The sequence below is a fragment of the Nematolebias whitei genome, chromosome 16, assembly GCF_014905685.2.
Source record: "Nematolebias whitei isolate Nwh7 chromosome 16, NemWhi1, whole genome shotgun sequence".
Taxonomy (NCBI): domain Eukaryota; kingdom Metazoa; phylum Chordata; class Actinopteri; order Cyprinodontiformes; family Rivulidae; genus Nematolebias; species Nematolebias whitei.
In genome coordinates, this window is record NC_056513.1 from 12501884 (window position 1) to 12518047 (window position 16164).

Genomic DNA, 16164 nt, shown 5'->3' on the forward strand with positions numbered 1-16164 from the left:
AAAATCATTCATACTGCATTTCTGTGGGATATGCAACTTCTCCAGTTGAATTTCAACTAAATCCTGACAAATCTTGTTTCAAATATTAATTATTTCACTTTTTAGGCTGCTGTTGTTGACCTAATCATTTTGTTGTTTTATTAAAGTTTTTCACAAGACTTTATTAACCTGCATGGTTTTCAAAAGGGTTTATGAATAAACTACAGAAATTGCATTTCCATAATAGAAAAAAGCTGAAATTAACATAACTTTCTGATACTGATCGATGCGTTCTGGCATCGATCAATTTACAAATCAAGCTGTTACTTGGTATGACTGTTCGTGTTTGAATGTGTTAAATTTCTCAAAACTGTAATTTTTGGAAGCTGAAATAAAAAAAAAATAGTGAAGTGTGTCTTAAATGATAAATACCCCAAGATATAAAAACTGTATTAACACTATTAAAGAACAGGTCTTGCGTATTTATGTTACACAAATATTCCCACTGCATTAAAGAGACAAATTGAAGATAATTATTTAATAAAATGAGGGTTATGAGGGGGCCCCTGAAGCTTTTTCTCCCCTGTAAGGGGTCCCTGAACTCAACAAGTTTGAGAACCCCCGGTTTAACTTTAATCACAGAAGACAATGAACGCAGACTCTTTTGATCACTTTAATGTCATAGAGGAACCACAAGAACTTTAAAAGAAGGTTACAGCGCTGTACATCTGGGAACACCTCCGACTGATCAGAGAGTCAAACCCTCTCCCTTTAAATACTATTCATTTAAATGTTCTATATTCTTAGAATGATACAGTGATACAATAAAAGCTTGTAACTGGTCCTGCAGCTTTACTGATATGTCGATGTTGGGACTGGGATTTTCTTGTCATTTTTTTTTTTCTTCTATTTTTCCAAAAAAAGGAAAATTAAAGTTACGATCCAAAACCATACGACAGGCAGAAACTGCCAGGTTGAAATCCTGTACAACTCCCAATTCACTCACACAATAGAGAGAAAGAGAGAGAAGAGGAGGAGGAGGAGATAGTATTTTTTAATGTTCTGAAGGCTGGTCCGTGACGGAAATGGCCATCGATTCTTAGTGAGGTCCAAAAGAAGCACAAGTGATGGTTGTTTTTTTTTTTTTGCACTTTCTGTAACCTCAGCTCCTATATTGCCTGAGCGCCGACCCGCTCCGAGGCTCACTTCCATAGCTGTGTGCTCAGAGTCTGGCCGGACCCGGCGGCGGCCCACCCCCCCATGGCTGCTGGGGGCTGACCGAAGCCCACCTGGCCTCCTGCGCCGTTCAGAGCCAGTCCTGACATCTGCTGGTTCACCTGAGGAGAAAACAGCGTCACATTTACAAACCCTACATTTTTACCAAGAAATCATGAAGAATCATTTGTATGTTTTAACTGACGCCACGTGAGGAGCTGAAGAGCTGAAGATCCACACATTGTGGGGTTCTGGTTCCGTACCGTCAAAGTACTCGTAGTAGTTTTCATAATCCTCTTTAAAGTGTTAAAGCTGCTGTAAAGTCATACAGACTGGAAAAATAAAGTACTACGCTACGTCGAGGTTCAACTTTCACAGACTCGCTCTTTCGTGGTTTTTCAAAGTAAGATTGAACAGGAGAAAAAAAAAAAGTGCACGACACGATTGTCCACTTTAATATTACTCACATGATTGGGACAGTACTGGATACTGCACAGGAAAAAGTTTACGAAAAAAATTACTTTAGACAGGCGCCGCCATTTTGTAGTTTTCTCTCAATAAGCCTTCACTGCAACGCCACTCAAAACGACTGCATTTCCCAGAAGCCAACAGTGCCCCACCTAGAAGCCCTGTTGCCTTCTGCTGAAACGGAGGGAAAGTTTTTATTCGACCCAAAAAGTTTGCTCTTTATTCATACAGCGACTTCGGTGCCCAGCGGATGCAGAGAGCCGCATGGAACCGGACCAGAACCGGACCTCTAGAGTGCCACCTGCCGGCCCACGAGGTCTTCTGAATGGGGAGGCGCGTTCTCTCCAGAGCCCACTGGGACTACCGAGCCAGGGAGATGACCAGAACCGGCAGGGTAGGTCTGCCGAAACGGAACCAAGTCGGAACAGAACCAAGCTGCTGTTCTGCAGAGTAAAATTTAGTAGCTACATATACATACGTTGTTCAAATTATGTAGGTTTAAGAGTTTAGAACATTGCAAGAGTGTGGGAAGAGTTTATAAAGCCTTACAAATATACATAAATACATAAATAAATATAACGTCACATCTTTGTGATTTTTTCTCTTATTGGGGGAGGTCCGGAACGTAACGCCCGCAATAAACAAAGGACTACTGTAATTAAATAAAATCAAAGTGGTAAACAAAATCTGCACGTTTATTTTCTCTAAATGATCGTGTTGACTGAAAATAGATCATCAATGGAGACGTGCACGGAGGAATCATCTGGATTTGACTTGTGGATTTTTGAAACTTTTTTTACTCAGATATGTTGAATAAAGTCTGCGGATAAAAAGACTGGTTCGTTTGTTGAACTACAAAAAAACCTAGAATACGTTTTGTGAACGATGTGTTGGAAAGCCCAGGTCTGTTTAGAATTTATTTGTTGGTGTTTGTCACGTCTCGTCCAGATGTTGCTGCTCGGCTCTGAACGGGGACTCGTCTTGTTCTCACTTCATGGACTTCATGTGCGTCAGAATGGTTTTAAAAACGTTCTTCTGTTTTAAAATTAATTTATTCTTGTTTTTATTTCCGCCTTCGTCTTATTCTACTATTGTTGTTCAGCACTTTGGTTACTTCTTGTTGTGAAATGTGCTTCATAAATAAAATGACTATAAAGCGATCCACCGACCTGCTTCATCCTTATATCCGTCTTACTCGTTCTTTGTCTTTTCTTTTGCGATTAGTCGCAGATTCTCCATTTCCAGTCTGTGTTTTTAGCATTCTGTGTCTTTGTGGGTACAGAATCAAATACTTGCCGTAATCTCTTGAGAAAAAAAAAGTGACACATCCCTAACTCTAAAGTTGTTTGTGCTGCCATCTAGTGGGGACTGGGAACAAGACTTTATAAAGTACTCTGACAAAGGCCTGTAGCAACATCCGGTGGTTCCCAACCCTGGTCCTTGAGGAACACCATCCTGCATTAGTAGGTTCCCTGCTCCAACACACCTGATTCAGTGATTTAATTACTTCCTCTTGTTCTGCAGAAGCCTGTTAATCACCCATTAATTAAAACCAGGTGTGTTGGATCAGGTATTCCTCAAGGACCAGGGTTGGGAACCCCTGAATTAAACCCCCAACAAACGGCAGTAATCGTAACAACAAATGAACCGTGTAAGTTTTAAGATAAAGAAGTTTGTTACAAATCATCATTAGACTTGACACAGATCGCGTGTTCTCCATACCTGACCCATGTTCCACTGGGCCTGCTGCCCCGGCTGGATGGCGTACATGCCCTGAGGCGGCACCATGCCTGCAGGCATCGGAGCACCCTGTGGTCCCATCATCCTGGGGGCCATGCCCATCATACCGGCAGCAGGCGCGTTCCCCATGAAGCCGTTCGGCATTGTCATGCCAACCATCATGCCCGGTGTGGGTCCCATCATGGCGCCCATGACAGTGGTGGGTGGCACGGCTGAGCCCATACCAGGAAAGGCCTGGTACCCAGCAGGAGCCTGGACTGGAAACTGCATCTGAGGGGGGCTCATGAACATGCCAGCTGTGATGGGAAGAGAAGAAACACGGAGCTTAAAAAGTGAAGGATGTTTCTAAAACTCAGAACGGGTTCATGTACGATACGTCGGGAAAGATCGGTGGCGAGTCTACGGCCTCGAAGCGATCGTCACACGCAGCATGCTACGTTTAAACATGGACGCTACATGTTAGCATGTGTGTATCGATTGTGAAGATTTTGTGCAATCGGAAGCAATTTATTATTATCTGACATGATTGTTTGGTCCAGTGTTTACATTCGATCTCGCCTTTTGCTGGCTATAAGTTAATAAAAATAAATAAATAAAAACATTTGGGACACTTTTGCCTGCAGTGTGAACTTAAGGTTGTTAGCAGAATTATTCATTATATGCTTGAAGAATAATGTTTTACTTTTACGACTAAAAAAATAAACATGTCCATTTAAGACCTGTTTTTATGAGTTTGTTTTTTTATTATTGTTTGACGTCTATGACAGGCGAACATTTTTCAAGAAGTGAGGTGGAAACCAAAATAAATCAGTATGAGGCTAAACTATGAAAAGAAAGGTGAATAAAATGTAATATGGATTTAAATTTTACAGGATTTTTAAACTTCAAGCTCTTCCAAATCATCACAATGTTAGGAAAAAGGTGCAGGTTGGATGTAATGAAAACTATCATTAAATGGCAACTCGGTGAGTTCTTAAATTAATCATTTTGACCATTAAAAGCACAATTACTGTGTAAATATCTTAAATTTTTAGCTTCTTTTGTTAAATTTAGAACAAGTTTACGTTCCGTTTGGACATTGTTCCTAACATGCAGCAAAGCAAAAATTCTGAGACTAAAATATTTTAGTTTCTGACAAGATAAATGAATAAAACAACAGAGTGCTCACCAGGGGGGGCCTGCTGGGGCATGCTGTTGGTTCCATACAAAGACAAGATGGAGTCCTTGGACAGAGGCTTCTTGGCTGCGTCCTCAGTTTTAGTGGTGCTACCGCTTTCACCGAACAGGTCGAGGTCGCTCTGCCCGGACCCTGAGCTGGCTGCGCCTCCTGCGCCTCCTGCTGCTGGAGGTTGTGTTGGAGTACTGGCCGAGTTACTGGCGCTCACCTGGAGGGAGGAGAAAAAGATCCTAAACTTTCGGAGCAGCGAGGCCAGACCTTAACTTTTGATCCTTGACAAAAACGTTTGGCTCACGTTAGTCAGACCTCAGACAATAATTGGGTTATAAATAAGGGGAAAAATGTAAATTAGTTGCTTCAGACTATAAGTCGCAGGACTTGCTAATTTATGCAAAAAGATGTGACTTAAAGTCTGAAAATTACGGTACTTTGGACAGGCGACAGCCACCATTTTGTAGTTTTCTTTCAACAAGTCTACACTGTAATGCCAGTCAAAAAAAAATAAATAAATACTGATACACTACCCAGAAGCCAACAATGCTTCCAGCTGCTGCTTTCTGCTGAAATGGAGGGAAAGTTGTGAATCTATGAAGTTCACAGAACTGGCAGGAAAGTTGCACACAATCCTGAAGCTTCCTGAAGCTCACTTATCCACGTGCACATCAACCTGGACGGGGCGGTGCGCTTCATCGCTGCAGGGTAGGTCTGCAGAACCAGAACTGAGCTGGACCGGAACCAAGCTGCTGCTCTGCAGAGCTGTCGAGTAAAATTCAGTAGCTACATATACGTATGTTGTTAAAATGACGGAGGTTTAAGAGTTTAGAACATTGCAAGAGTGTGGAAGGGTTTATAAAGCCTTAAAATATATAAATACTGAAATAAATAGCGTTCCGACTTCATGGTTTTTCACCTCTTGAGTGAGGTTGTGTGGAACGTAACTCCCGTGATAATCCAGGGACTACTGTCTCAGGGGTCGACATAAACGGTTTCCGTTCATCTGAGACAACCAGATCTCACCTGGAGGTTGTCGGGCAGACAAACAAATGGAATATAATAATAAAGTTCTCCATCGCTGCGATGGATTTCTGTCATTTTGAACATTTGTAAAATTGAAAGGAGGAAAAAAGAAGGTGTTTTGTTGTGGTCTTGTTAAACTCAAAGTCTGATGATGATCCACCAGCTGATGCTGCGTTCAACAGATAAAGAGAACCTGAGCCACAGTTTGACCCAGTCAGAGCAGAACACCTGTTTATGTTCACTTGGCTACATTCAAATGATCAAAACACAAGTTAGTTTCTCTTTACCACTTGTGCAGTACTGATAAAATGTGTTTATTTGGTGTCAACAGTAACAATGATGAAATCCAAATGAACACTTTTGTAAAGTTAAACAACAAATGAGGCTCTTAAACAAGAATTTCTTAATTAGCATTTCAGTCAATAAATGTTTGACCTTTTTGTAAATCAGAAAAAAAAAAAATTAATCAAGTACCAGTTTAAAATTATAGTAAAATAGTATAATTCTAAGACAGAGAAAGGGGCTGTGCTGAATATGTAAAATACATCATTATAATATCAGTAACTCACAGGACTCCAATAAATCATAATCCGTTATATTCAGGCTCACGCTCTGTGTCCTCATCATATTCACCTCACTGGCCTTAATAATGGTCGAGATCAAACACATGAAGAATGCAGTGATGGTCGGGAGAAGAGAAAAATGTGAGTTTATCATAGCTGGCATCACCATTGTGATATTTAACAGCTGAATCTTGAAGTGTTGAATAAAATAAAGAGAGATCTTTGTAGGTCCTGGTGAGGAATTATTCTCGAGATGAACTGTTAATCCCGTTTCTGATTCTCTTTCATGTGAGCAGAGGCAGCCTCGTGGGCTGTTGATCTGGATGGTTCTCATTTTTATTTATTTTTATTGTCTGCATATTTAGTCTGAGTGAGGAGGCCACTGCTGTCCAGCAAATCTGCCTCGCCTCTTTTCTTACCTGAGAGAACTGAGCTATGGATGAAGATGATGGGAGGGGGTTGGACACCATGGGACCAAATATATCCAGGTCGTTGTTCTGGCTTGTGCTCGGGCTTCCGTTGTTAGTTGATGGGGCGGCAGCAGCAGCTGGTGCATCTGTGACAGAATTAAGGACAAACTGGTTTTGCAGGTGGAATGTGCAGAAACCTCGACGGAAGCCACTGAAACTAGATTTTAGTATGATTCACTTACAAATAAAAGTCTGATAAACGTGTTGATTGTACGGTAGCAGACGGGTGCAAACGAGCTGCAAAACAGCTAAACGAGCAGCAAACACATGAAGGATGCAAACTCCAAAACAAACAAACAAACAAAAAAAAAGCAACAGAGAAATGCTGCAAAAGAAAAAAATAATCTGCGATCACGGAAAACAGAAGAAGAAACATACAACCAAAAAGATGAATGCAAAGGAAAAATGCTGCTAATACCAAAAACATTAAAAAACACCAAAACTACTGCCAGTAAGAAATGCCTCAAACTCGCTCCAAAAAACAAAAGAGCACCAGACCAGGACGGGGGGGGACTCCACCACCAACTCATCTGGGACCAGACCCCTTTAAAGACATTATAGCTGAGCAGCCACTGGACAAAACGTGGCTTCATGTGCACGGAGCACTAAGTTTCAGCTATTTTATTTTAAAGACAAATATTTTCTGGTTATTTTTATCCTGGATGCACAAAAATCAGAGCGCTGGGGCTGAAATTGGCTCGAGGACGGTACCACCAATAATTTATGGCAAAACCCTAAATATCTTGGTTTTGGTACCAAGAGTACTTTAACATAATTTCTGTCCTCATGTATTCATAATATATTTCTATTAAGGTAGAATATGTTTACATCAAAGACTATTGAACTTGACTGAAAATATTTAGAAATATAGTTTTAAAAATGAGCCTGTTTTGTAAATTGATAAAACTTTTATACTTATCAAAACACCAATATTAGTGATACTGCCGCAGACGATACACTAAACTTATTGAGAGTATTTAGAAGTCTTAGAAATGTGCCAAATCATTTTAGCTGGACTTACTGCTTGTTTTGCTAACCTTACCCCCAAATTCTGATTTCATATTGTGGCAACATTTTTCTAATGCTTTCTTTTTTATGTTTATCTTAATATAATGTTTTTGGTTTACTATGAAATAGCAAATCACATGATTTAAAGCCATTGTCTAACCAATGTTTAATTTTCTGCCTTTACCTTTAACTGTAGCTACCATACTTTTTGTTTCCTTACATCAGTGGTTCCAAACCATAGTCCTTGAGGAACACCATCCTGCATGTTTTAGTTGTTCCCCTGCTCCAACACACCTGATTCAGTGATTTAATTACCTCATCGTGTTCTGCAGAAGCCTGTAAATCATCTATTTATTCAAATCAGGTGTGTCGGAGCAGAGAAACAACTAAAACATGCAGGATGGTGTTCCTCAAGGACCAGTGTTGGGAACCCCTGCTTTACATTATCAAAACCTCTGTTGAGCCGAGAGATTTTATATACCGGTATCCTTGCATCCTATAAAAGTATTATGACTATATGACAGCTAAAATATCTTTAAGGGGGTCTGGTCCCTGACTTGGTGGTGGAGTTCCCCCTCCTGGTCTGGTGCACTTCTGTTATTTGGAGCGAGTTTGCAGCGTTTACTTGCAGTTGTTTTGGTGTTTTTTTTTTAGTGTTTTTGGTATTTGCAGCATTTTTCTTTTGCATTTGATTTTTTTGGTTTATGTTTCTTATTTTTCCTGTGATTGCAGATTGTATGTGGCAGCATTTTTCTGTTGCATTTGTGTTTTGGAGTTTGCATCGTTTTCATTGTTGTGATGATGATACACGGTTCTATTTGTCCATCGATTCCAATAAATCCGATCAGTTACTTAGAATACAAGCATTAAAGACATAAAAGCCTGGATGACTTATTTTTTTGCTTTTAAACTCAGACCAAGACTGAGGTTTTAGTTTTTGAACCTGAGCATCTTAGGAATAAATTCTGCAGTCTTTCACTTCCTCTGGATGGCTTTAATCTGTCCTCCAGCTCTAATGTTAAAAATCTTGGTGTTATTTTTGATCAGGACATGCCTTTTATCCCCCACATTAAAAACATTACCAGAACCTCTTTTCTTCCACCTGCATTATGTCACTAAAATTAGAAACATTTAGTCTAAAAATTATGCAGAAAAACTGGTTCATGCATTTGTCACGTCTAGACTGAACTATTGCAATGGTTTGTTATCTGGATGTCCAAATATGTCTTTAAAACGTCTTCAGTTAATCCCAAATGCTGCTGCCAGAGTCTTAACTGAAGTTAGTAGCAGAGATCATATCTCTCCAGTTTTAGTTTCTCTCCATTGGCTCCCTGTCAAGTCCAGAATTTAATTCAAAATCTTACTTCTAACCTACAAAGCTCTCAACAACCTAGCTCCATCTTATATTACAGATCTTATCGTTTCATATTTTCCCAACAGAGTACTTTGCTCTTAGACTGCAGGTTTACTTGCAATTCCTAGAGTTTCCAAAAGCAGAATGGGAGGCAGAGCTTTCGGTTATCAGGCTCCTCTCTTGTGGAACCAACTTCCAGTTTCAGTCCATGAGCCTGACACATTGTCCAGTTTTAAGACTTAAGCTATCCCTTATTTTTGCTGCTATAGGCGTAGACAGCTGAAGGACAAATTGACATGTCCTCACTCTGCTGCTGTCTTTATTTGCTCTTCTCTACCCGTTTGTATTTGTAATTATTCCTATCTTAACATGTGTTCTTGAACTGAATCATTCATGTGTTTGCAGCGAGTTTTAACTATAGGATTATCAGAGTAAAGAGAGCTTCAAAGAGTGCGTGCCACACTTTGCAGATTTTCATTTGTAAAATATTTTTTTAAACAATGTATCATTTTCTTTCCACTAAAGTTGGTTCATCAGATAAAATACTTTGACGTTTGTGTTTGTAACATGAAGAAAAATGTAAAGTTAAGAGTACAGATGCTTTCTGAACGAAACTTAAAAATCAGCTACGTTTATTTCCCTTAATCTAGCAAGAAAAAATAACCCCCAGAATTAATAATGTGCACATAAAGACACGATTTCATTCAGACCCAAAAGTAACTTTGTCCAAGCAACGTTCCTCAGAGAGGAATCATTTTCACATTTTCTTGTTCAGAATGGTTACATCTGATTGTACTTTTTCTTCTATGCATGGACTGATTAAATGAGGTCTGGAACAAAAGCTGATTTGATTCAAGGTCAATATAACCGAGATAAGCTGATAATAAACAATCCATGTTTTTAATAACGCCTCACACCAAGGAGTAAAGTTTAAAATAAGAATACAAATAACATCTGGTTGCTTGCTCCACCAAATGTGACTCAAAAGAAACAAAACCATCATTTTTATATCCAAATAGAAATATTCACACAACATCCATTAATTGTGTGGAAGACCCAAACAGTGCCATTCTTATGAAACCTGCAAGTGCAAACCAAAACCTCTAAAACCAGCAACCACTTGTTGTGTTTCACATAAAGCTTCATTCCAGCTGCTTCCCTACACACCAGCAACACTTCGCTCAGGTTTCCTCTCACGCTACGCACCGAGCTGCCACAAATGTCAACGTCTAAACGTTCATCCAGTTTGCAAACAAAACAAGAAGTCAGCAGCTTTTGCACTTCCTCTTACAATCTCACACACACACACAAACATTCAGTAGTGCCTGATGTAAAGCGGTAGGCCGGATGTTTAGTTGAAATTTAAAACAGCTTCCCTGTCTATCTGAAGCAGTGACAGAAGTGAAGCTGGGCTAGATGTAAATAATGTGCTGACCCGCCTGCTGTAACACACTCCGATTGGTGACATTAAACTGTATTTGAAACTAAAACTTCCTCTCTAACAGACTGATCAATACATGTTGGAATATCAGCTCACGGAGAATAAATTAACCAGACATGGACGTTGAAACGGTCTCGCACTAAACCAAAACAGAGCAAATCAAATCACGATGCCATAAACTGAGAGAGCAAATATCAAGAGTTACGACAAACCCAGCTCGGGGCAGCTTAACTCCACTGTTCACAAGTTTACAACCGACAGACTAACAATAAAAAAGCCCACACAGTTAGATATGTTGTGTAACCTGATGTCATAAATATGTTTCAGGTTTCATGTTTCTGACACTCACCAAGGCCTAGTAGGTTCACAGAAGGTTCTGAAGTCTTCACTGGGCTGACTTTGGGAACTGACTTGGGCTCTTCATTCTGGACATTTAAAAACATCAGTGCAGACTCAGGACACAGCAGAAACGATGATAACATGTTTGTTTATTCATGCAGGAACGTACAGGTGAGACTGACCTTGGTGTAAGACGACACCTTGCTCCCTCGGTCCGGCTCCCGCTCTTTCTTAATGTCTTTGGGCTGAAGGAACGGATAAAAACAGGGTGAACACGCGTGTTCGTTTTATTCTAGGGTAAGGTACGGAGCGATACGTACACTGCTCCCATTGATCGCGCTTTTGTTGTAGTATTTCTTCTTCTCGTATTTATCCCTGATTAAATATTCCACTGCTCTGATGGCAGAGTTAAGAGGAGAAACGAGTGAATAAGTTGTGTCGCTGCATTTGTGTCTGACGAGAGCAAAGGATACTGGTCTGTTTGAGGTCTTCTGAAGTTGTCTGGAAGGTTGGCCTCATAAAGCCGCCTGGCCCTCGTGTTCCCCATTTCCTGTATGCTCTGAAAAACACAGTTATATAAAAACATGTTTGAAAATGTTCTTCTAAAATTAAAATACACATTAAAGAGACATTGCTGATTTACTACATGGTAATAAGTTTGCTCGTTGTACCCGTGGCCCCCCAAATATTATCTAGAGAAATTGCATTTCCTGCGAAAACGCAGTGTGAATGGTTATTGCTGAAGAAATTACAAAAAAAAAAACACAGCTGAAATTAACAAAAAAAAACACGAAATGTAGCTGAAATGGAACAACACGCCTAAATTAGCAGAAGAAAGCAGAAAGAATATGTCTGCTGAATTAGGTTGAAATAAGCAGAGATTTGCACAAAATTAGAAAAGAAGCTAACAGGAGGAAAAAAAAGAAAAGAAGCTAACAAAAAAGCTGAAATTGGCACACACACACAAACAGCTGAAAAGTAGTTGAAAGGCAGAAGGACGCTTAAACTACCAGAAAGAAGCAGAAAGGGCTGAAATTAGCTAAAAATGTGGAATTGGCTGAAAAAGTTCAAATAGCATAAAACAGCTAAATAGTAGCTGAAATAGCAGAAAAGGCTGAAACTAGCCAAATTAAACTGAAATTAGCATAAAGCAGTTAATTAGGCTGAACGTAGCAGAAATTACCATGAAAAACTTGAATTGATCTGAAAACGTGAGTGCTAAGTAGCTGAAAAAATAGAACAAGCTTAAATTAGCAGAAGGCAGAAAGAACATGTTTGCCTGGAAGAAGAAGAAATTACCAAAAAAAGTGGAAATTATATAAAAAAAAAACAGCTTAAATTAGCAAAAAACAGCTGAAAAATAGCTAAAAATGTAGAAAGAAGCTTAAATTACCAGAAGGAAGTGGACAGAGCACATTTTTTATGAATTAGGTAGAAAAAGTTGAAATTAGTGCAAAAAAATGTGGAATTTGCAGAAAAAACTACAATAAGCATAAAACTGCTAAATAGTAGCTGGAATAGTAGAAAAAGCTGAATCTAGCTGAAATTAACAGAAAAAAGTTGGAAGCACAAAAACGTTTGTTAGCAGAAAGAATTTGAAAGGAGCACAATACGGCTGAAATTAGCTGAAAGAAGATGAAAAATAATTTAAATTTGCACCAGGAAGCTGAAAGTAGCTGAACCAGAACAAAATGTGAAAGGAGCAGCAAAAGTTTGTACAGAACAGATCTAAAGATGTGAAGGATGTAAAATGAGCTCAATTCATTTTCTATGGGAAAAAAACATGGCAGAAAAGGCTAAATATTTTAAAAAGCTAAAGTTGCACCAAAAGCAAAATTCATAGCAGGATTATCCTGAACGAGCTGAACGTTTTGATTTAAGATTTGTTGAAGTAGCTTGAAAACTGTGGGACAAGAATTGTGCCAAAAAATATACGTAAGAAAAATGGATCCCAATAGTGTGAATGCTTCATAAACATTCACACAAATAAACCCTGGATCCAGATCTGAGACCAGAACCTAAAAACTGAGAATACTTCCTGGTACCAGTTTAGTGTTCAGTTCATTTGAATGACAAACCTTGCTGATATAGTTTGTCGCCTCTCACCATCAGACTCAAAAGACATCGAGCTGGATAGTTTAAAGCCGTCACCGAACATTTAGCGTGTTTTCAAGTTTAAAAACTTCCAAATGACTGCACAACTCAAAGAACATATGATCAAAATTAAAGCTTGATCAATCTCAGAGTTGAAAAGTGAGACAGAAACAGGCCGAGTTCAACGATCCGTTTGGCTCTTCCAGGTTTTAACCACCGTTACTGGAGTGCAGCACAAACAAACACTTTGTTCTACAAAAGATGAGTGGTGAATCAAAACAGAATGCGACACAATATAAACTGTTTTTACGCTCACAAATGGAAATGATGATAGAAAATATTTTATACATCTACTTTCCCAAAAAGACCAGAAGCAGTTTAACTTTGGTGCTGCCTCTGAGGACAGCGAGTACAGTTCCAGTAAAAGTGATTTTTGTATCGCTTAGCTTTTAACAGCTCTGCATGACATTAAGAAAAAATGTTATTGTGATATTATAGAATACTGCAATGATGTCAGTTGGGAAACCCACATACAACATTAAGACCCCTCTTTGTGCTGGCTGTGGGCATTTAAAGGGGCTGAGGTCCACTGGACTGTCAAATTTGGATGTTGTTGCATGAAGTTAATGTTTGTAAATGGTCTTTAAAATCCAACCATGTTTGCATGTTCTCTCCGTGCACGTTTGTGTTTTTTTGGGGTACTCCGATTTCTTCACAGGCCAAAAACATGCACGTTAGGTTAATTGGGAACTAATGGCGCTAACCCACACTGCACTAGTAAAGGGCCTGTCCATTGCTGGTATGCACACCCACCCACTCAGCCCAGTTTATGGGACCATCTTGTTCATTAAGCAAACAAAGCTGCACGGTGATGATTATGACGCATCAGAGTGCAGCCGGTGATTGGTCACTGGATGAACCATTTGGCAAAACTGCAAACTCCATCTTTCCTCTCTGATCGTTGCAGAAGGCAGAGTGTGGGGTTTGTAGTTATTTTTCTAGAGCTCAATAATGAAAGTGTGAAATCCTCCACAACTGACTGTCGCAGAAAATGATATCCCTGGAGCGTCGCACAAAATGACCTGTTACAACGCCACCCACAGAGGGGGGAAACAAGTCACAGTGGGTATTCACACACACCTGAGAAGAACCTAGACGACGAGAACCGACTTGAGTCGTACTTATCTATGGCACTGCGGTTTAAATTGTCCCTCGGTGTGGGTGAGAAAGGTTATTTGTCTCTGTGATGGACTTGTGACCTGTCCAGGCTCCCTCTCTCAGTGACAGCTGGAGGTAGACACCAACTCCCCTCATTCCAGAAAGGAGAGGAGGGTAAAAAAAGATGTGAAGCTCTAATAAAAGATTATTTTTATGCTCATTTCAAATGTTTTTTGTCATTTTACTTTCAGAAAATCTTAAATGTTTCTAATGGAGAGCAAAAATGTGGGTTTGGCACACAAAGTTTAACATTGTCTCCTTTTATAAATACTCTTGTTACACCAAGTCATTCATTTTCAATAAGTCATTTTGATTTTTGAAATGATAAATGGCCTGTACTTAAATAACACCTTTCTATCTTATCAAGACACTCAAAGTGCTTTACACTGCAATCTGTGCCCTCATTTACCCATTCATACTACTACTCTACTAGATCTATACAAAAAATAATCAGTGCTTTATCACATTCATACACTGATGGGACACACATCAGAGGCAATGAGGGGTTCAGTCAGTGTCTTGCCCAGGGACACTTCGGCGTGTGACTACTGGTGGAATCAAACCCCCAACTCTTGCATTGGATGATGACTGCTCTAGCCACAGCTGCCCCATTTAACATTTTGCATGTACACATAAAGAGGTTAGTATCATATGTATATATTAATAAAAAGAGCATTTAATGATGTGTGCTTGTACTAAAATAGATTAGACTAAGATTAGTAAATTATTATGCATTTATTTAATTTACATTTTACTCCAACCTCAAACAGGGTTGTAGCTCACAAGACAGAACTGGAAACCCAGTACCTGGATTTGTTCTGTGGTCCACTGGTCCAGGTTGACTGATTTCACCCTGGATATGTGAACTCCCAGGTTCCTGTGGATGCCTGCACACCGGATGCAGATGAAAACTCCCAGATTCCAGGATGCCCATCTGGGACCTGCGTGGCAAGATTTCAAACCGTGAGAGGAAAATGAACCACAGTAAATTAAAAACACAAAATACAACATGTCTGATCTCGCTTCCGCTTCAAGCGCCACGGGGAAGCTCTGCATTCTTTCCAAATGCCCCGACATGAAAACCAGTCTCGAGTTTCTTCGAAGAACAATCATTGATTTGTGTGTTAAAGCCGGGTGAGGAGGGGCAGAGCGGAGCTTAGGTGGATTTCCAGAAGTTAGCTCGCTGGTTAGCAACTTCAGGGGAAGAGCGGTCAGCTGACGAGCCTGAGCCGTTTACATCGTAGCGAGTTAGCTTAAAGAAGCTAAACAACGAAGGGTCGACGTTTTCACCCCGCGTTCCGGTTCCGAATTATGCTGTTAGTTTAAACGAGTGTGTTAAACCAGGTTTCGGTGTGAACGCCGCACCTTTCGCCTCGCAGTCGGCGCAGTACTTGTTGTCTTCCTCCCTCAGCATTTTGGACAGGATGGCCTGGTGCTGCTCGTTGAGTTTCTGGGCCTTCTCTCTCTCCGAGCGGGTCGTCATGGTCGCGGCTTGAGCGGAACTTCCTTTATTAAAAGAAAACTATTTGAAACAGTCGTGGGTTGAGATATTTTTTTGTGATAAATATCATAATCAGAGGTCTGAGGGAGCCTCCGAATGAGCAATATGAAAACACCCGGAACCGGAATCTGTGCTCCGCCCACAAGAGCTGTAGAGCTGACGCGGCGTCCGCACTGGATTGGTAGAGCGTCATGACGTCACATGACGCACATTTTGAATGCGTTTTTTTTTTTTAGTTTCACAAAATGTCACTACACATTTACTACACGATATACTGTAACTAAAATTATTGATTTCGCTTCTTAGTGACCAGTTCTAGGAACTAACAGAGCTGCCAATGATCATATTTTTTTAACCTAATAACCTTCACATCAATGTGAAGAAGACAAAGGAGATGATTGTGGACTTCAGAAGGAACAAAAACACCTACACCCCCCTGAACATAAGAGGATCTGCGGTGGAAGTGGTCTCCAGCTACAAGTACTTGGGTGTACACATGAATGACAACCTCAGCTGGAGCAACAACACCACCAGCCTGATCAAGAAAGCTCATCAGAGACTCTACTTCCTCAGACGGCTG

At 40.0% G+C, this 16164-nt stretch overlaps 1 protein-coding gene across 1 annotated transcript; it reads right to left on the reverse strand.

The window, feature by feature from the left end:
- Nucleotides 1-1113: 1113 nt before the first annotated feature.
- Nucleotides 1114-15725, reverse strand: smap1 (small ArfGAP 1). Its single transcript, XM_037690242.1, has 10 exons — nucleotides 15449-15725; nucleotides 14891-15024; nucleotides 11245-11330; nucleotides 11092-11167; nucleotides 10954-11016; nucleotides 10782-10857; nucleotides 6579-6715; nucleotides 4571-4787; nucleotides 3385-3698; nucleotides 1114-1316 (listed from the first exon to the last, which is right to left on the reverse strand). Exons 1-10 carry the CDS (start codon nucleotides 15564-15566, stop codon nucleotides 1182-1184), a joined length of 1356 nt encoding a protein of 451 aa, XP_037546170.1. The 5' UTR covers nucleotides 15567-15725; the 3' UTR covers nucleotides 1114-1181.
- Between the last annotated feature and the right edge of the window lie 439 nt (nucleotides 15726-16164).